Source organism: Oreochromis aureus, linkage group 16 (genome assembly GCF_013358895.1).
Source record: "Oreochromis aureus strain Israel breed Guangdong linkage group 16, ZZ_aureus, whole genome shotgun sequence".
NCBI lineage: Eukaryota > Metazoa > Chordata > Actinopteri > Cichliformes > Cichlidae > Oreochromis > Oreochromis aureus.
This window is the reverse complement of record NC_052957.1, coordinates 22,084,722-22,104,900: the sequence shown is the minus strand read 5'-3', so window position 1 is coordinate 22,104,900 and position 20,179 is coordinate 22,084,722. Positions and strand designations below refer to the sequence as shown.

Sequence of the window (20,179 nt, the reverse complement as noted above, 5' to 3'; positions counted from 1 at the left end):
TTTGAAAGCTTTGTTTGATGTTTGGATCCTATCGAGCACAGCCATGGCCCTTCCAGTAAGTTTCAAAGCTGCGCATGCTCCTCAAAAGAGTTTCTGAAGCAACCCTTCTTCACTTTCTGACTGGCCCACATTCCGGTTTCCACAGAGCATAATGAGTAGGACTTAGCAAACATGTCACCAGCACTGTTCTTTTCCCTGTTATCTATTTTCTACCTTCTCAGTTCTTCCCACTCTCTTCTGGGAAATCATTTTGAGGTGGGAAGAGAGTATTGCTTCGGCATTGTTTTGGGTATTTTTGTATCTACCCTAATTTATTTCTTGTATACACTACATGGCCAAAAAAATTTGACACCACTAGAAAAGTGTTCTTCTCTTTTCTACAGAAGAGGATTGGGGCCACTGGGAAAAAACCAGTGGGCACATCTTTTTTTTTCTTCTTTTCCAGAATTCTGAGAAAAAAGTCAGAATTCTGAAATTAAAGTAAGAATTCTGAGATTAAACACAGAATTCTGACTTTTTTCTCAGATTTCTGAGTTTAAAGTCAGAATTCTGAGAAAAAATAATTCTGATGAAAAAGTCAGAATTCTGACTTTTTTCTCATAATTCTGACTTTAATCTCAGAATTCTGACTTTTTTTTCTCAGAATTCTGAGTTTAAAGTCAGAATTCTGAGAAAAAAATAATTCTGACTTTAATCTCAGAATTCTTACTTTTTTCTCAGAATTCTGACTTTTTCATCAGAATTCAGGAAAAGAAGAAAAAAAAAAGACGTGCCCACTTTTTTTTTTTCCAGTGGCCCTAATCCTCTTCCGTACTTTTCCAAACAAGAATGATAAGCAAAAAATACATACAATAGACAAGAAAAGAAATGGTTTTCTGAGTTTGGTGTGGAAGAATTTGACTGCGTACCAGAGACAGTTATTGGGAACAGCATTTGCAAGAAAGGCCCTCTACTTAATCATAAGTAGCTAACTTCATGAACAATCTTGTGACTCACTGGAAGGAAATCCATGTAGGCAAATTATAAAATTTAACAGTTTTTTATAGAAAACAAAGTACCGAACAGAAAATGTAAACTGACACAGCAAAGCACAATCATGTGTCCTGTAGAAAGTTACACTATAGTTTCAAATTAGACTATAGACTCTATTACCCGTGTTTACAGTTCTACAACATACTACAGTGCTTAACAAATTTATTAAAACACCATTAAGTGCAAGTTTTTTTCCCACAGCTGCCCTAAGTTACCAGTATTGGTAATCATCAAAAAAATTATGTTTCTATAATGATAAATCCTCCAGCATGAACAAGCATTTTAATCAAAATTCTATTTTTCAGTTTTATAATTAATGTTACCTATGAATCTTCACATTTGCTGTTTTACAAAAAAACTATAAAAAATAATAAATCACATCATTATTATTATTATTTGATTAAGTTGCTTACATGTATTCCTGAACAGAAAAAAATGTTTTAGTGGTTAAATGGTCAGTTCAGTAAATTCAGTAGTTTCTAGCTTTCAAAAAGTTTTTGACAAATTTCTACAATATTTGTGTTTTCCTGTTTTTATGGCAGGTGGTCTAATAATTGTGTTAAACACTGTATAAGAATTACACAAAAGGTATAACTTCTGACTTTCACCATTTTACTTTCATGCCTTTTGTCTATAAATTTGCAGAAATTTCTGATGCATATTCTGTTTGGATGAAAATAACTGGTAACTATTTCAGGCGCCGTGCATAAGGGTTAAATGGCACTGTCATAACTATGACATCACATGACATTAAATGTGAATGTTTATGGATAGAGCCAATAAGTGTAAGAAAAGCCAAAGTTATTTTATTATTTTGAAACTATAATAAGGAGTGTGTAATTTTGGTTTTAGAAGTAGCTTTAAAAGTTGTAACTATACTAGAAGTTAGCCAACGCAATTGCAAGAAATGTGTAAAGTCAGTTGTTTGGAATAAAATGTTCATCAGAGAATATGCGTGCAGTGTTCAGTGAAAATGCCATGGCATTTAGTCTGCATATTTCATGACTGACTCTCCACTCTTTCTTCCTGTTCTTCAGAAAATAAAGACTATGATGCATATTTGTCTTACACCAAAGTGGACCCTGACCAGTGGAGTCAGGAGACCCGGGAAGAGGAGCGCTTTGCCTTGGAGATCCTCCCTGATGTTCTGGAGAAACATTATGGCTACAAACTCTTCATCCCAGATCGAGACCTCATCCCATCAGGAAGTAAGACTGTGTGTGTTTGTATGTATGCATGCTTGCACACGTCTGAAATGTTTGTGCCATACTGTAAACAGTTGTATAGGTGTTTGTTTGTTTCTACTATACCCTGCTGAATTTGTACATTTGCTCACTTACAAAGAAATGACCAGTCTCTAATTTTATGATAGTCTCATTTTAATGGAGAAAGACATTGAAATATTGAGTGACACTGAGTGAAATAAGTATTTGATTCCAGACCAACACGCTAGAATTCTGGCTCCCACAGACTGGCTGTGTGCCCACATGGCACACAGATTACAATCAATCAATTACAGATACTTGTGATATCAAACGATTATGTGCATAAAGCACAGAATCAATTTCTTGGAAAGATCAAGAAATTTGCTAAGACCAAACAGCTGTTAAAGGATGTCAGGGAGCAGCCTGTAGACCTGCACAAGGCCACAATGGGCGACAAGACCATCAGCAAGAATCTTGGTGACAAGGTGACAGCTGCTGGCGTGATTCAGAAATGGAAGAAATACAAAACCATGTGTCAACCTCAGTCTATACAAGATCTTCCCTCATTGGGTGAGGATGATCATGAGAAAGGTGATAGATCAAGTCAAAATACACAGGAGGTGCTTGTTAATGACCTGAAGGCAGTTGGGACCAAAGTCACCAAGAACATCACTGATAGCATACGACATTGTAATGAGTTTGCTACTGAGCATCTAAATAATTCAGAGAAGGCATGCATGAAAGTGCTGTGGTCAGATGAAACCTAAATCAAGCTCTTTGGTATCAACTCGACCCGCCGTGTTTGGAGGAAGAGAAATACTGAGTATAACCAAAGGATCACCATCCTCCACTAAAGTGGAAACATTATACTTTGGGGCTGTTTGCCTGCTCAGCCAGAACACTGAAGGTGGGTCATGGATGGGTCTTCCAGCATGAGAATGACCCAAAACATGCCACCAAGGCAACAATGGAGCTAAAGAAGAAGCACATTAAGGTCATGGAGAGGCCTAGCCAATCTCCAGACCTATAAACAAACTGTGGAGGGAGCTTAGAGTTGCCAAGCAGCAGCCAAGAAATGTAAAGGATTTAAAGTTTCTATAAAGAGGAGCGGGCCAATATCCATCCCACATCTCTCTGGTGCTTACCAACAAGGCTTTCTCTACAGAGCACCAAATCATGTTTTGCTTGGGCATCAAATACTTCTTTCAATCTGTGACTTTTATATAATGTCTTTTTTCTGGAATTTGGTTGATGTTCTGTCTTTTCATTAAAATTAAATTACCATAATTGGAGATTGGTCATTTCTTTGGAAGCAGGGTATATGTATATATATATACATATACATAGATTGTCACAGTCTCTTTGGTCTGTGTTGTTTGTTTTCACCATTGTTTTTCCACTGTCACTGTCTTGTGTTTCAATGTCTGGTGCTGTCAGGGCAGATTCAAGCAGAGGATATCCACGCTCACAAGTGATGAATAGATGCATATTTCAAAGTTAAAATAAGGGAAAAGGAGGGAAATGCAATATTCAATGCAATACTGTCAACAAGAACCCTTTTTTTTCTTGTATCCTCTCAAACCTCTCTGGATTAAAGCACTAGATCATAGCATTTCTCACTAGCTGTTCCCATACTGTGTACTACAGATATGGGAATACAGTATGCGGTGTGTACTGGGAGCCGATATATTGAACAAATTTATCATCCTCGCTGGTTTTTATCCATGCATTAATAAATCCATGAAAATTCTGTCTGAACATATTCTCATGCGTGCTAACTCTGTTTAGCAGTCTGTCTTTGCCAGCGGTACACAGTGTGCTCTAGTTAGTAGCGATGCTGTGTGTTTCTACTGTAGGCTTCATGTGAAAAAGATAAAACGCAAACACGTCCTAGTTGGTCCAGACAGAATTAAACATCAGTGGGTAATGTGTGAAGGCTCTGAGCCCTGCTGACTGAGCCGCTTCTATCCTTTAATCAAAAGAAAATTGCCGCCAGCACCACTGCCAAGTAAAATCATTGCAGATGAATGTCCAATCAGGGAAACATGGTATGTGATTAATCGTATGTGAAATAAAAAGATGACTGAGAGGGGACGCAGCCACGCTTCTGACAGTGTTGAGCATGTTTCTGTGTCTGTAATGTGTTCTGCCTGTGACCTGAATGTTAAAATGTTTATGTTTAGGTCTCACCAATGAGCATTACCAGGATGACACGCGGCTCTTTAGAGGTACTCGCCTTCGGTCTTTTCCTCTTGCATCAGCTGCTTTCATGCTTAGAGTGGCACCATTGTGTGATCTGAAACATCAGGCCCGATTCAATAGCGAGCTCAGCCCTAATCCTATAGAGTGTGCAGCTTTATCAATCACTGGTTTGCAGTTAGAGCCATATGGATCTGCTCTATGTGCATAAAATGTTAATTTATAAGCTGCACCTTTGTGCACACTTAAAGCTCCATATTAAACGGGTGTTAGTAGACCAGATACCTGTCACTGTCTTGTGTTTTGTGTCTGATGCTGTTTGTGTGTTCATCCATCACCGTGTTGTGGCCCTGTTCTCATTAGGTGAAAACAATGCTCACTGCAATGTTTTGCCAGACTTGTGCCACATAAATTTTTGCTCTTCTCTTTCCTTACCGCTTCTTTCCCGCAGCCTACATAGAGGACGTGGCCCGCTGTGTAGACCAGAGCAAACGCCTCATCATAGTTATGACACCCAACTACGTAGTGCGGCGAGGCTGGAGCATCTTTGAGCTGGAGACGCGACTGCGCAACATGCTGGTGACGGGTGAGATCAAAGTCATCCTGATCGAATGTGCCGAGTTGCGCGGAATCATGAACTACCAGGAAGTGGAGGCACTTAAACACACCATTAAGACCCTTACTGTCATCAAATGGCGTGGAACCAAGAGCAACAAGCTCAACTCCAAGTTCTGGAAGCAGCTGCAGTATGAGATGCCCTTCAGACGCACGGAGCCCATGCTCACGCATGAGGCGGCACTAGACGTCAGCGAGCAGGGCCCATTTGGAGAGCTGCAGACTGTTTCTGCCATGTCCATGGCGGCGGCCACTTCCACGGCCATGGCCACCGCCCACCCAGAGCTGCGCTCCTCGTTCCACAGCACCTACCACACCACCATGAGGCAGAAACACTACTACCGCAGTTACGAGTACGACATGCCCCCAGGAGGGACCTTGCCACCTCTCTCATCTCTGGGAAACCAGCACACCTACTGCAACATCCCACTGACACTGCTGAACGGACAGAGGCCACCCGGGAAGAGCCGAGAGCACAGCCTGGAGGAGGGGCACGCCAACAACGCCATGCTCCCTCTGCTGCCCAGGGAAACCAGCATCTCCAGCGTCATCTGGTAATGGCAAGCAGACTCGGCGCCAGCTTTAGGAAGATCAGTCAGCGTCAGACATGACGAGGTTACAGTCTGGCAGTTCTTAGGAACGCAGTTCGAGGTTGTGATTACGGCAAAAAAGCATTTGGATTCGTATGGCTCCGGCAGCTAGTCATGGAGGTACAGCAGGTTCCTGGACGTGGTTTGTCTCGTTTTTCAGTCGGACTGCACCTCTTTTCCAGAGGATGTTTTCTATGTGGAACTACAGGGGATAATGCGAACACACTGTTTCATTAACTAGCGAGAAATGGACTCACAAGGACTCCATGGTGAAGAACCAACACACTATGGCAATTATTCACAGGAACGAATACACACACACACATACACACATACAAGAAATTGCATCCATACAAGCAAAAGGAAAACAGGGTCTGTACATATATTTCAATTTATTTGTAGCATCAGTGTTTTCCTGTTTTGTTCTTTTGTTTATTTTATTCAATCATGTTTGTTGCCTTCTCTAATGTAGGACTTTTGCTTTAACTTGTCATAAAGAGTTGTATATTTTTAATCATTTTCTCTTTTTTGTCTCTTTTTCTTTTCTTTTTTTATTTCTGATTTTTAACACGCTCGATAGGAAAGCCAATATGACATGTGCGTGCGCTGTTGTGTTCCTTTGTTTGTTTGTTTAAAAATCTTTGTGTAGTTTAAAGAGAACTTCTTTTTTTTTTTCAAACTTCGGGAAACGCCTGGACATTTCAGGAGCTTTGAGGAGCTAAAACTTGTTTTCGTTTACCTGTAAAAGGTGTATCTAGTTTAAAAGGAAACTCTCTCTTTTTAAAAAAAATTATAGAATATGCAAAAAGAAGGAGAAGCTGGCAAAAATATATCGTCTCGTGGGACTGAAAAGGAGGAGTGGTTGGGGAGCAGCGCTCGTCCTCTCCAAGCAGATAGACTGGCAGATCTCTCTCTACAGCTTCATATTTTCTATTGAGACAAACAGCCTTGCTGTTTTAGAGTGATAGTGAAATGCCTCACCTTAAAAAGAAATCTGTAGATTATTTTAAAAAGAATTCTATTTTTATAACTGAAAAGAGTTTGCTTGAGATGTCATACTTATTTGCATTTCATCTTCCATAGAAAGAGGATTTGTGTATAAGTGTTTTGCTGGTTTTGTGCCCTTCGGTGTGGCCCCTGGTTTGTTAAAGAGATTAAGGTGGCTTTTGAATCCCACATGACAAAAAAATGTCCTCTGCTCTTCTAGATTCCAAGGTAAAGCATTTTCAATGTTTTGGTTTTTAAAAAAAATAATACCAGTATTATTCCCATCCTGATAATTCATTTGGTTCATATGGATAGTTCATGTTTAAGGAAAGAAAAGAATTCCTTTTGTGTTTTGAAAGACTTTTTACATATATTTGAAGGTGTGATTTTTGAGTATGCATAGCAAATAGATATGTATTCTATATATAATATAGATATTTATATAAATATATAAACACAATTTTCACTTGGAAAGAAATGTCTATCTTTATAGAAACACAATCATGATCAGTTGCCCTTACTTTCTCACTGCACATTAAAAACATTGATTTCCTTTCGATGTTTTCCTTTTGTGTCCAAGTTGAACCAGCAGTAATTCATAACACATCTGATTACACTCTTATATTCAGAACAACCTTTTTTCTTCTTTTTTTCATTACCACATGATTATGTAGTGGCTAGAGTCAGCTACATCCACCAGTTGTGAAACAGTACATTTGAATCGGTGATCAGCCCTGGGAAATCTGGCACAGGGTAAATTAAAGTGTTTTAGTACTGTTGAAATAAGTCTTTAAACAAACTGTGCCTTGAACGTCCAGTTCATAGACGTTATAAAGATCTTTCTATACGGTCTATGATCCAGCTGCTCTTTGTGGTGGATAACTCCGAAATGCTGTAATACTAGGCTCATTGGAAGGTGGTGCCCATGTGTGTACAATCATTGCAACTACATTTGCTCTCTAAGAGAAGAGACGGGCACGTTTCTTGACCCTGAGGTATAGTTGTGTCCAGAAATATGACAGATCTAATCATATTCCTCTTTCCTCTATTTCCTTATCCTGTCAAGAAACACGTTACGTAATTATACTGATAATTATTCTTTCTTGCAGCAAAATGTCAGTGCAGTGAAGAAAGGAGAAAGCAGAGTGTTTAAAGGAGATGTTCTGGTATTAGCATGGATGTAATTCATTGAATTTAACTAGAACTAAACAAAACACTGAAAATAGGTGTGGAAAAACATGTCAGTTCATGCAAAACAAAAACTTTTGTGTTTGTATCATAACTTCTAGTCTGAACTTTTTAAAAACTTGCCTCTGACAAATACTTATCTGTGCTAAAAAAACAAAACAAAGAACCACTGAGACTATAAAAACACTGAAAATAATAAAAACTAAATTATTTTTAAAAATAATAAAAATGAAACTGAAATGAGCATCTCTTTTTCTTCTTCTTCTTCTTCTTTCAGCTGCTCCTCTTAGGGTCGCCACATTGGATCATCTGCCTCCATGTCGCCCTCCCTAGCATTCACCTCTGTCACACCAACCCTCAGCATGTGCTCCTACACTACATCCATGAATCTCTCTCTGTGGTCTTCTTCTTTTCCCTCATTCCTGGAGGCTCCATCTTCAACATCCTTTGTCCAGTATATCCATTATCCCTCCTCTGTTCATGTTCAGACCATCTCAGTCTTGCACCTTTAACTTTGTCTCCAAAACACTCGACCTGAGCTTTCCCTCTGATGTACTCATTTCTAATCCTTTCCACTACTTATGAAAATCTGAGCATCTTCAACTCTTCAACCTCCAGCTCAGTCTCCTGTCTGTCAGCACCACCATCACCAAGCTATACGTCATAGCAGACCTCGCTACCATGTTGCAAACCTTCCCTTTTTAATCTTACTGCTATCCTTCTGTCACAAATCTCCCCTGGTGGCAAAGTAAAACAAAAATAAACAACTTCAATGACTTTAACTCTGTAAGTGTGAACTAGCTTAGTTGGCCATTTGAGAGAAGTGTGACATACAAACATACAGGTAACGATGGAAATCAAGGGGTGTCTAAAACAAACACCATGAAATTCTCTGTTTTAAAGCTACCTGAATAAGTGAGCTGCATGCTATCCCCCTTGCTCTCTCCTGATGTTCACTGCCCTTCTCGCCTTTCAGATAGAGCCAGAAATGCCAAGTGAAGATAAACCTTTAACAAAAAAAAAAGGTGCTGATTTAAGAAACAGCTTGGCTTAAGGCCAGGCAGTTTCAGTTGAAGCCTGACATTTGCTTGCACATTGGTGGGTGAGTGCTGACAAACAGTGCCATCTCCTGGGGATACACACTACCTACAACGGGTGTCTGAACACTGGTAAACACGGAGACAGAAAGCAGATTTACTGATGTCTGCCAACCCCAGGAGAAAACACAGAAACTGGGGCAGAGGAAGAAAAAAACAGGAAAAGACTGAGTGGAAGGCAGAATGATGAAGAAATGAAGCTAAAGACAGTGTTTATAAAATTCAGCCTGTGGACATTTTTGCTGGAGACAAGGGCGGTGGTGGTGCCGGGGAGTGCTGCTTTCAGACTATGCAAACAACAAGAAAAACTGTAACACCCGTACCAATTTAGAAAGAATGAAACGCTGGAATTTACTTTGGTTGTATTCTTTTTGTAATAAGTGATGCCAACTCGGGCAAACACCCACAACATATTGTCAGCCACAAGAAAAGCAGCCTCCTGCCAAACCAGTGTGGTTTTATTAACAGACACAGGATTAATAGACTTTTTATTACCCAGAGCAATTACAGGCTTAATTGGAGAGAAAATAGGCCCCGATGAGAAGGAAAAAGGCAGAGGAGATAGACGGGATGGCTTCAAAGTCCACATGAGCACATGTGCAAGGCCGTTTCCGTGTGTGTGTGTGTAAATACACCTCCATGTGCATGGTTTTGTTTTGTTTTTTTGAAATTTTACTCTTTGCAATGCCTTATCTGTCCACCAGGAGGTATGGGAGCTATTTCATCGGTATCTCAAGTTTTCTGTGCCAGCATTTATTATTGGCATCACCTCCTCCCGTTCAGTGCTGTTCTGCTTGCATGAAATTAATAGCAACAAATTAAGCACAGAGACACTGCTGTTTCTGCTTTAGGGCACCCTCCAAAGGTCTACTGATCTCGAAAACATCTTTTCAGAGAGCTTTTGATGTGACGCCAGAGAGGGGAAAAAATTTGAAAATTCAATTTCATTTCAACTTTTAGTGATTCACTGTTTGCTTCCTTGTTCGACAGACCAGTAAATATGCTGATTTAAACGCATGCGTTCATTCCAAGAGTACGAGGCTGGTGACTGGAGAGCTCCCGATACAGCATTATAGTCTAGAAGTTTCAGAAATGTGACTCATAACTTTTTGTTCTTTCCAAGAGCCGTAATTTAACAAGGTTGTCTCTCGCCGAAAGCCCCCTGCTTTGTGGCTTTTATAGCTCCTCCTGCACTTTCTCCTCTCTCTGCTCTCACCTCGGAGACAGCCAACAGCGCACACACACAAACACAGTCACCTCCCATGTTGTTGCGCCCCATTTTTTAAGGTGTACCCAAAAACAGGTCCTTTCATGCTTCGGTGACCGAGAAGAGAAATCTTCTCTAATTTTACTCCCAACAAAGAAGCTTTAAGTCTGCTTTCATCTCTTTCTTTCCTTTCTCGTTTGGGAATCACGGTGGAAAGCAGCTAAGCACTTTTACGCACGTACCTAAGTGCTTTATTTGACTAGTTCAATTTTCTGCCAATGAATATGGTTGTGATTTACTAATGGATTTTCTAATCAATTCAAATTAAATAAATCTGACCACATTGTGATATATTATTGTAGGATAATATCCCAGCGGTATAACGTAAAATCTGCTCCATGTTGATGCAACATTGTGACACAAATGTAATCGTTTTTAATCCAATAATTATCCAGTCATATGCATTTTACTTCTGATATGTGTGTTTAATGCAGGACCATTACTTGAAGTATTTCTTTAATGTGTGCTTTTTGCTCCTAATTAAAGTGTGTGAGAACTTCTACCACCATTGTTTGGGTATAATATAAAATGCTAACCTTCTGGCCGGGTTATTTTATTGGTGTGGCCACAAAGCGACGGAGACCAAGTGCAGGCTCAGGCCATCTGGCTTCTGAACAGTAATAAAGTATTATAGCTGCTAAATGAGATGTTCAGGGACTGAGCTTCGTAACATCGTGTGGCTATGCTGTAACAGCAATACGTCGTTGTGCCATTGTCTGAGATAAACATTCAGTCAGTAGTGTCTCATTACAGAGGTCTGGTTTAAACCATAGGTGTGTTTTATGCGGCGTCTATAGGAGCTTTTGTTCTGTTGGGAGACAGGGAGATTATTTTTTTTCTCCAGCGAGCAAGTTGATACGTTACCGCACTGTAATGGCCAGACTACAAGGCACAGGAACATTACCTGAGGTCCTTTTCCTCAACCACTTTTTCCCCTTTCTGTGTGCATGACAGGGGAAGTTGATCCATGTGACTTGCACAATCGCTACACGTTGTATACTGTTGCACTCTGGTGGTCTAACAGGGCATTTCACCTGAATTCAGAAGTCCTGCATCTGTGTTTATTCTCCACAACTTACCTCCTACACTGGACAGTTAATAGCTGCCGCTGCTAAACCTTCTGAAGATAATCTGTAGTTGATGTGACTGAACTGTAGTTGACATCAATCAGTGTGACTCATATTTTCCGAGGTGACGTGTGTCAGATTTTTTAAGTACTTTCTGCGTGTGTACTGAGACACATTATCTTCCTTCGTAAGAGTTTGTCCAGGGCTGATTTCACAGAGGAAAATGTGTCAGTGATGACGGAGCAATTATCACTCACATACATAGTAGTTTGTTTTTTTAGTGTTTTTTATTATCATTATTATTATAGAAAAATATTTTATATAAAAACAAATAAGTTATGAATTACATGAGCTGCTTTATATTTTTCCTCTATTATGACATATTCTTCCCTCAGCACACTCTTTCTTTCTCTGTGCCGCTCATTCTCACATGCACACTCACACTTGCTTTTGTTGGTCATTTCACAGTCTGAAGATTTCCCAAATACATTTCTCTTTAATTAATTGAGTCCCACACATCGTCCTCACCTGCCAACCAATACAATCTTGGAGCATTTCAGTCCATCTGACAGCTGAACCTGCTGAATTCATCTCAGTCCACTATGGACCCGTGACCTACTTCCCGTAGAACATCTCCATGAGGACCTCTTCGATGTTGACAGTCCCTATGACGGGTCTGAAGAAGAGCTGAGCGACCACTGGCGGGCTGATGGCCCTCAGCATGGACAGAGCTATGAGCAGCTTGGCGAACCGCGTCGTGTCCTCGCGATGGATCAGCCTGACGTGCTCGTTTAGAGCCTGGTGCGCCTCTCGACGCAGCGACTGGATGTAGTGCAGACAGCGCAAACCCTCCAGATCTAGGGGTGGGGAAGGATGGGGGGAAGTGAAATGACCGGAAAAGTTGATAAAAATGTTAAAATGCAGAGAAGTAGTTAGGTAAAGTGGCATGTCTGTACCGTAAACACTGCAAATGTACACAGTTTAGTGCGCAGGGGTGGAAGTTTAGGATGTTTATCTGTAAATATCAGAGCAGTCATGCTGAAATAAAACAAACTTCTACCCATCAATTAATAAATCAAACTGTATCATGTAGTCTGTGTGAAAGCTTCCACTCGTGAGCGAGGCACTTGTGCTTAAAAACTGATGCTCTGTTATCAAAAGCCCTGACCCACCTGGGTTGAAGAGCACGGCTCCCTTCAGGTACGCATATTCCTTCGTGCTTATATCTACACTCCAGCACTTCTTTAGGAAGGCTTTGATCGCTTCGATGTCCACAACAGAGACGCCGGGTGCCCCCCTGTTCTGGCCGCCCACAGCCTCGCTCTGCCTGTCCGGACAGCCCGTGAGGATGCGCTGCAGCATGCTCGGCTCCACGGTCTCCGTGGTCTCAAAGTCCACCCGGTCTTGTGCGAGTCCCAGCACGAGCAGAGGCGCCCAGCCGCTCCGGATCAGCACGAGCTGGTCGTCCTCGGGCAGCTCGCGAAAACAGGGGACGTTTTTCACGAAGCGCAGCGTCTTCACCAGGACCGCGGACGCCGCTTTGCAGGTCACCTGCGGGGAGCGGAGGACGCCCCGGCGCCGAGTCGAGCCGCAAGAGCAAGCCTGCTGTCGGACCTCCTGCAAAGAGGCAGAAGCGGAAGAGGAGGGGGGCTTCTGGAACAAGTGCTGCAGCGTGTGCTGTTGGGGATGCTGCTGTTGCTCCTCGGCGGTCACCAGGCGGTCATCACTCTTCAGAATGCTGTAGAGAATGCTGCTGCTGCTGCTGCTGTTGTTGTTTCGGCCGCTGGCACCCCGACAGCGGCAGCCCTCCAGCGTGGCCATGACCGCCGGCAGGAGCTCAGCGCGTCCCGCTGCTTCTTTGAAGCGCCTGAGGTCAGTGACAGAGGTAGCCCTGTTTTCTTAGCCCCTGATAGCCCCGAGTGAAGGGCAGAGCGTTTATATTAGCTCCCGTCTGTCCCCGCACTTTGAGAGATTGTTCAGACCCCCTGAACACACACACACAAACACGCACACACGCACACACACACACCCCTCCCTTCTTAAACACCGCCCCTCTCTCCACCCCTCTCCTATTTCCCACACTTACCTTTTCACAGCCCTCACATATTCAAGACACACCGGTGTAAATGATTTTTTATTATTATTTCTTATTTATTTTTATTTATTTATTTGCAAGTAAACAGGCCGGACAGTAGCAGCTTTCATCTCTGTTGCTCACCTGTGAAAGGTTAACCAAGGCTCAGATAAAACAGGAAATGTAACATTTCCGTCTGCTCGCTCGGTTTATCAAACTGTTCAGAAATCATGTTTGTTTGTTTTAAAAAACCGACAGCCTTGCTTAATCAAAGATACTTCTTTATAAATTGTGTGAAAGAAACAAAAAAAAGCAGAGGAAGAGAGCAAGAGAGAAAGAAAAGTGGAGAAGGCGCCAGAGACCAGCTTTATTCTCAGCATTACCTTGACTCTCTGAGCAGTCATCGGACAGAAGCCAGTAAAAGAAAAAAGAAAAAATAGTCCAGGGAGGGATCTGAAGGCTTAATTATTTTAGGGACAATTTATATGATTTTCTATGAGAAAGAAGTAGGAAGAGCTGAGGCGCGAAGGCCAGCCTCCAACCTTGACTCGGACACGCTGATATTGATTTAACCGTGAAAACTGGAGCTGGTGAATTATGATGTCATGACTCAGTGCTCTCCTTGCTTCTGTCACTGAAGGAGGTATTTGGGAGGGGGTGGGGAGAGGGGGCGGTGGAGGTCAGTGAATGAGAAACTAAGAAGGACAAGTTGGGATAAAGCAGATGAATTAGAGGTTTATCTTAATTGCTCCTGAGAGGGATCACAAGTTAGGGTTGGCTGCTACCTGAAAGAGGGAGAGGAAAATCCCTCTGGGGAAATCAGAGCTGATTACAGAGGAGTTTAACCAGACAGAAAGCAAGCAAAAGAAGATGTCAGGATGAGCAGAACTGTGGGTGACTAATGCAAAAGTTTGGAGCAAAGGTTCTAATCTCAGTTTGTTTTGTAGAAGGTCTGAGCAGCTCTGGTCTGGCCACGTCCCAAATACCCTCGCATGCTTAAAAAATGAGGGTCTTAACAAAAGGTTGTCTTTGGTTTGGTGAAAGGATGACATTGAGTACATGGTTACATTCGTGAAATTGCAGTAAGCAGGACCTCAGTGTCCCTTGCTCTGTTGCATTGAAGGACACAGTTATGAAGAGAGAGGCAGGATGAAAAACTTTTTTTTTTCTGTAGTGCTACAACATTGTTCAGAGGCCGAATGTCTTTGTATTGATTTAGCAGAAAGAAGAACCACAGAAATTTTTCACATGTTTATATCAAGGACACAGCGGGATAAACAGCCTTCACTCAGCCTGTCTCTTCTCCTGCTCAAGGCCCAGCCAGCGCAGGTTATAAAAATCCTCCCGTCTCAAGGAGAGATTACATTATGTCTTGTTGCAAAAGCACAGAGTTGAAAAGACAGCTACAGCGCTCGGTCGCTCTTTTTCAGGCCTCCTTTTCGTCTATTGTTTGTTTATCAGATTTGGACAAGGTGTCCTTAGGTAACTCTCCACTTAACCATCCTTCCCGGGTAAATTTAGTCAATCTGAAATATTTCTTAAACATCTTTCACCTAACTGTCCTCCCACCACCACAACAAGTTGATGCTTTATTTAAAATTGGATGAATATCTGAAAACTGATGCCAAACATGCCACCCTATCCCCTAAATAATGACTGATGCACATCTCATAGACATGTATGTACCACCTTTGCATCTAAACACCAGATGAATTAATGCAAGATGTCAGTTTAGATGACAACAGATGGGGTTTAATACTGCAACAGTTGAAAACATTTATCTGCATTACAAGTCTCTATCGTTTCCTGTGAACTAGCAAATCTGAAACAAATGGATCAGGCTGCACAACTAATGCGCAGAGACTGGCAAGTGTAAAACTTTAAATGGCTGAAAGGGTGGAAAAAAAGGCAATAGTTCAGTTTAATGAAAACTTTCAGGTTCTTAACTTCAGGAGGAAATTCAAGGGTAACGCGTTGATAATGCATTAATGAAATGTGCAGAGACTTTTGGTTTCCCAGGCTGAAGGTTGTTAGTTTTTCTTTTTGATATGAAGCAGACTTGTTCTCTGGCACGGTGCCTGCTGGTTCCGAGCCCAGTCTGACTTAGCTCAGCATGGGGAGGCCCTCTCACGGTCCCATCGCACTACTTAAAGGATGTGAACGCACTTCTTACAAAACATAGAATTCTGTTTTGTGAGAGGGGGTTGCGTTGTTTGTGGCTTTAAGTCAAGACTCGTCTGAGTTCAAGTAACGTTTATCAAAAACTGCAAGAGTGTCTTTTCGCACCTCGGCAAAGAAAACACCACTGTTCTCTTCTCTGAGTCGCTTCTGCCGGCGAATGGTCTGCTCTCAAATAAAAGCAGATCAATAGTTTGTGTGTGCATGTGCATACAAAACACGCAGTTGATCTGCACTTTTTGAAACTCGCCGCTGTGACACGCAGACAGCTCGAGTCAGGCAGCTTCAGCCACCGCACAGTTTTGTGTCTGGTGGTGAAATTTAGAGCAAGGTCAGAACCACAGAAGATATTTACTCAGACAGGGGCCATGGGAAAGTGAAATCCACTTGCAGGAATTACAGAGGGAGGGAGGACAAAAGGAAGTGCCATTAAACTAAGTGGCTAACTTTCATAAATCTCCAGATAGGATCATACCAGCTCGACACCAATGAGCTCATGCACCACATCCATCTTCAATAATCATTGCACGTTCGTACATCAGATAAAGATACTTAATATGGGGAGTAATATATTAAAAACTAAGAAGAATGCGGTACAGAGGCATAAAGCAAAGAGGCCAGGAACCCCTTAGGCATACTGGCAGCACTGATGATTTGTACTCGTAGGTCGAACCACACCCACTTTAAATTTTGTTCTCGACTGCACATCTATGACATTTCATCAAATCTTGCACAGAGATGACAAAATCATATAACACCTGTCACAGAGCTCAAAACAGTGAATTATTTCACTGAAAACAATACCACCCACACTGCTGAGTCCAGTAGACAATTTCCCTAAAAAGACAATTGCAGTTTGTCTTAAACGTCAGCCTGCATCAACGTGGATGTATCGCACTCACAAACAAGTTCTGCGTCCATCACAAAATACTAAATTTGAGCTTTGTTAGAGGGTCCAGATTACTTAAAAACACAAAATGCTTTTAATAAGTAAGCATTGTTTTGTGCTTTAGTGGCAGTAAGCACTTCCTGAAGGCTGATCACACAGAAGAAATCCTGAGGTTGCCATGACCCAAGAAGACAGTTCTTTGGCACATTCAGCCAAGTTGGCCTTGAAGCACAAGTGCGGAGAAAAACACAAGGTTTTTACCAAGCACTTGGGGCTTAGATACCCACAGACACTCCAAGACAGGTTTCAGAAACTTAAGAGGACAACTTTGTATGATTCAAGGCTTTGCATTAAATGGCTCCCCTGGAAAAGTCTTGTACTGCATTGTTTGTTGATTTGTTGGGCACTCTTCTGGCGGTTGCTATAGTGACTGCTTCCATTTTCTCTCTGTGGCTGCTCACATAAAGGACTTCGTCCTTGTCTCCATAATAGTTACAAATTGAATACTGCACTTTCCAAGGACTCATGTCACCAACTTACAGCAAAGTGAAAGTGTATGAGTGTGCATGTGCATCTGTGTGTGCATGTGTGTGTGTGTGTGTCTCAGAGCATGAAAGAAGACAAGCTGGCTTTAGATTTGTTGCACAAATGGAAAATAAAATGTACATTTTTTTCTAACTTGGTCTTTTTTATGAATCAGAAAAGAAAGGACTAACAATACAAGCACTAAGATGAATGTGGAAAGATGCAGCAAAGCACAAGGCAGATTAAAAGGACTAATCAGGGATGAAAATGAAAAAAGAAAAGAAAAGGGTCTCGATCTGAGAGCATAAGGTCAAGACTGTGTACACCAAAATCAGAACAAATGAATTAAGAGGACAGTTCAAACCAAAACTGTTAGACATGACTCACGCTCCTGTCTCTGAAGTATGGCCCGCCTTGTCTGGTGATGTGAAATACTCAATCATTGCTCACATTGAGGAACGAAAGGACATATGATGGAACGGTGGTTATTTTAGAAATCTCTGGAAATGTTCTAAGCACAACTTTGTTGTTTTTTAAATGTTGGCACAAGCACACTGCTTCTTCCTGAGTCATTATTTTAAAAAGAGCAAAGAAAGTGGGTCCTGAGACATTTCATTATATTATTAAGTTGGTTTTAATGCATGCACTGAACCCCTGAACTTTTCTAGACTTGGCCCAACAGAGGTGTGAAAATGCAAATGTCAGTTTCTTTCAGATGAGATTAGAACCTCTTTAACCTGCCGGCTCTCTAATAAAAAGTCAGCGTGGTTTCAACTGTGCCTTAACACCACCGTGTGCTGTGAATTCTGTACAGACAGTGCTTTCACCCAAGCCAAACATAAGTCTGAAATGGACTATCTCTTTCTGTGTATGACACAACAGTCTAAGCCTGTAAACAGCTTAACTTAGAACTGAAGCCTCCTCCATCAGATCCACGTTCTCACTGCATCTCAAATCTGCCAATTTTTAGAACATTCTGCTCTCCAAATCTCCAATTTACATAAATAATTTATGGTATAGTGTTTGAACATATGTAATGAGTTTTTCTTTTTCTTTTGCACGTTGAAATCTGAGTCAGTGTTTGAACATGAATATTTCAAGAACTATTAAAGATAAAAGCCTGACATTTTCACTGGTCTTTTTTTAACATCAAAACAGCAGAAATTGTCTATTAGCTACTTAAAATAGGAAAAAAAATCAAGTTGATTTGTAAAGTCTCATATTTGAGCACAAACTAATCAAAAACTCCACAATGCGAAAGACAAACACTGACTTCTGTATTTCACAATATTGCAAAAATAAAGAATGTAGAAAACTTTTTAACACGGAATTCTCTGTGTAAAAAAATGAAGAAAATGCTATTTTCATGAACCTTTATACTGGACTGAGCACATATCACAAGTTGTAGCACAAAAACAAAAGTATCCGATGGTATAATCTGAATGGAATAAAATTTTGGAAATTCCAGCTTGTACTCTAATTATAACTGTGAAGATAATAATTGATGTTGTTAAATATGTGCAGATTTTCCATTTTAGCCCTGTTCTACAAACCATTTGAGGCCCAGAAAATATATGGTGAAGTGTTTGATATATGAAGCTAAAAGGTTCACAGCAATCCGTCTAAATGTTTGAACTTTTAACCTTTTTTTGTTTGTTATGTTTGGTTTTGAGCAAAAGGTGTTAATTTGAGATTTTAATTATCCAAGGTAAAATACATTTAAAAAAAATTGAGCTTTGAGAAAAATTAAAACTAACTGAAAATTATTTTGTGAACTTGGAGGAAATCTTAGTTTGGCAAAATTTGCTATCACACCTTGCTCGTAGAGGCTTTTTGTTTATTGATGATTTGGATGTTTGCAAGTCTGTGAGACAAATTCTTTCCAAAATGTCTGTGTTTGTACTGTAATACTCGGACTGGTTTTCCTAAATCTTGGATATTTCCTGCATAAAATGTTAATTAAAACGACTGAACTAATAAAAACTCAATTAAAACTAAACATTTTAAAACAAGGAAAACTAAACTGAAACTAAAGTGAAATAAAAACAAAACATGAAATAAAAAATATAAATTAATAAGAAAATTCAAAACTATAATCATTCTGCATCAGCCTGATTGTATCATGTGTAATTCCCTGAGACAAATATGTGATTAGAGGCTAATAACCTACATGCACACACCTACGGTCCTCCACAAGAAATGTATTTGCTTAGCATTCACAGAGCAGCTCGTCTCCTACAAGCTGCTCGTACAGTTCCTTAGATCTACAGTTTTACAGTAAGTTGCGCGTCGTAACCCCGGCAGTTTTTAAAAACAGCTCAGTGATACACAAAGCATCTCTTTGAACAAACACAGCTTTGCTCATTGTTTACCTCAGCTGTGAACCTCTCACTGAATGTGGGTAAACTGCAAACACGAACGTAACACGCTTGCGATAGGATGGTTCATAGTCTGTTTGTCTCTGTTCAAGGTTGGTGTATAAACACAAGGCCACCCTGATTACAACAAACAAAGCAGCAGATATTCGAGCTTTTAGTCTCTTCTCTGCGCCCCCCTCGCTTGGGGTAAACGTGTCAGATGTTGACATTTAAATTTTTCAGATTCTTTCATTTATAGAAACTTTTAGAATGATCTTGCTGTTAATCGAGGCGCTCTGTCTGTACTTCACCTTGACCCCACTTTTCTTAAAACTTGCAGGTTAGGGACACAAGTAATTTCTTGCTGTTGTTAGGTAACATCGCAACGGCCTCACTCAGATCGTGACATTGTCTGCAACCTTATAATGACATCACCAGTCCAGATAACACAGTTTATAAATAAACCTTCACTGTCTGCAACATCAGATTACATTTGCTGATGCTTTAAAATAAAGCTGAAAAAGAATATTAAAAAAGAGAAACATGAACTTTCAACTACAAAATGCTTGTTTAAGATTTATGCATCATTAGTAATAACCTACTGTTTTTTTTAGTTGTTGCTTTCTTATCAACTGTGTTCAGTATGGTGGTGGGAGAGGGCTCGAGAAGAGAAGGTGAACTTTTAATTGAAATTAAAGCAGTCTTGTAAATGACTGATATCATGTTACCATCAGCCAGCATGGTTTGTTTATTTCCCTTACATAAATCCTGTTTTTCAGCTTTGTTCCACCCCATGTTTAAGCATTTCTGCCACTGACAGCTCCAATTAAAAGCTTTGTATTCCCCCCAAAATTTTCAAATAACATTTATATTGCACTCTTCTTGTCTTATCCACCACTCAAAGCCAGT

General features: G+C 40.7%; 2 protein-coding genes across 4 annotated transcripts in view; one reads left to right on the top strand and one right to left on the bottom strand.

The window, feature by feature from the left end:
- Positions 1-7,154, top strand: part of il1rapl1a (interleukin 1 receptor accessory protein-like 1a) — a 162,075-nt gene extending 154,921 nt beyond the window's left edge. For 2 of the 3 annotated variants that reach the window (XM_039600541.1, XM_039600540.1), the window contains exons 10-11: positions 2,070-2,240; positions 4,888-5,609. In XM_039600541.1, the coding sequence (XP_039456475.1) occupies positions 2,070-2,240; positions 4,888-5,609 (893 nt within the window). Of the gene's footprint in view, positions 1-2,069; positions 2,241-4,420; positions 4,466-4,887 lie in introns of all 3 variants that reach the window. The other variant, XM_039600539.1, reaches the window with a different exon arrangement.
- A 4,361-nt stretch (positions 7,155-11,515) lies between these two features.
- nr0b1 (nuclear receptor subfamily 0, group B, member 1) lies at positions 11,516-13,257 on the bottom strand. The gene is made up of 2 exons (XM_031734699.2): positions 12,420-13,257; positions 11,516-12,104 (listed from the first exon to the last, which is right to left on the bottom strand). Exons 1-2 carry the CDS (start codon positions 13,066-13,068, stop codon positions 11,863-11,865), a joined length of 891 nt encoding a protein of 296 aa, XP_031590559.2. The 5' UTR covers positions 13,069-13,257; the 3' UTR covers positions 11,516-11,862.
- Positions 13,258-20,179: the final 6,922 nt, after the last annotated feature.

Coding starts and splice junctions, on each gene's coding strand:
- nr0b1 (XM_031734699.2), bottom strand. CDS start 13,068: ATGGCCACGCTGGAGGGCTGCCGCTGTCGGGGTGCCAGCGGCCGAAAC. Junction 12,105..12,419: donor AGCCGTGCTCTTCAACCCAG/GTGGGTCAGGGC, acceptor CCCCACCCCTAG/ATCTGGAGGGTTTGCGCTGT.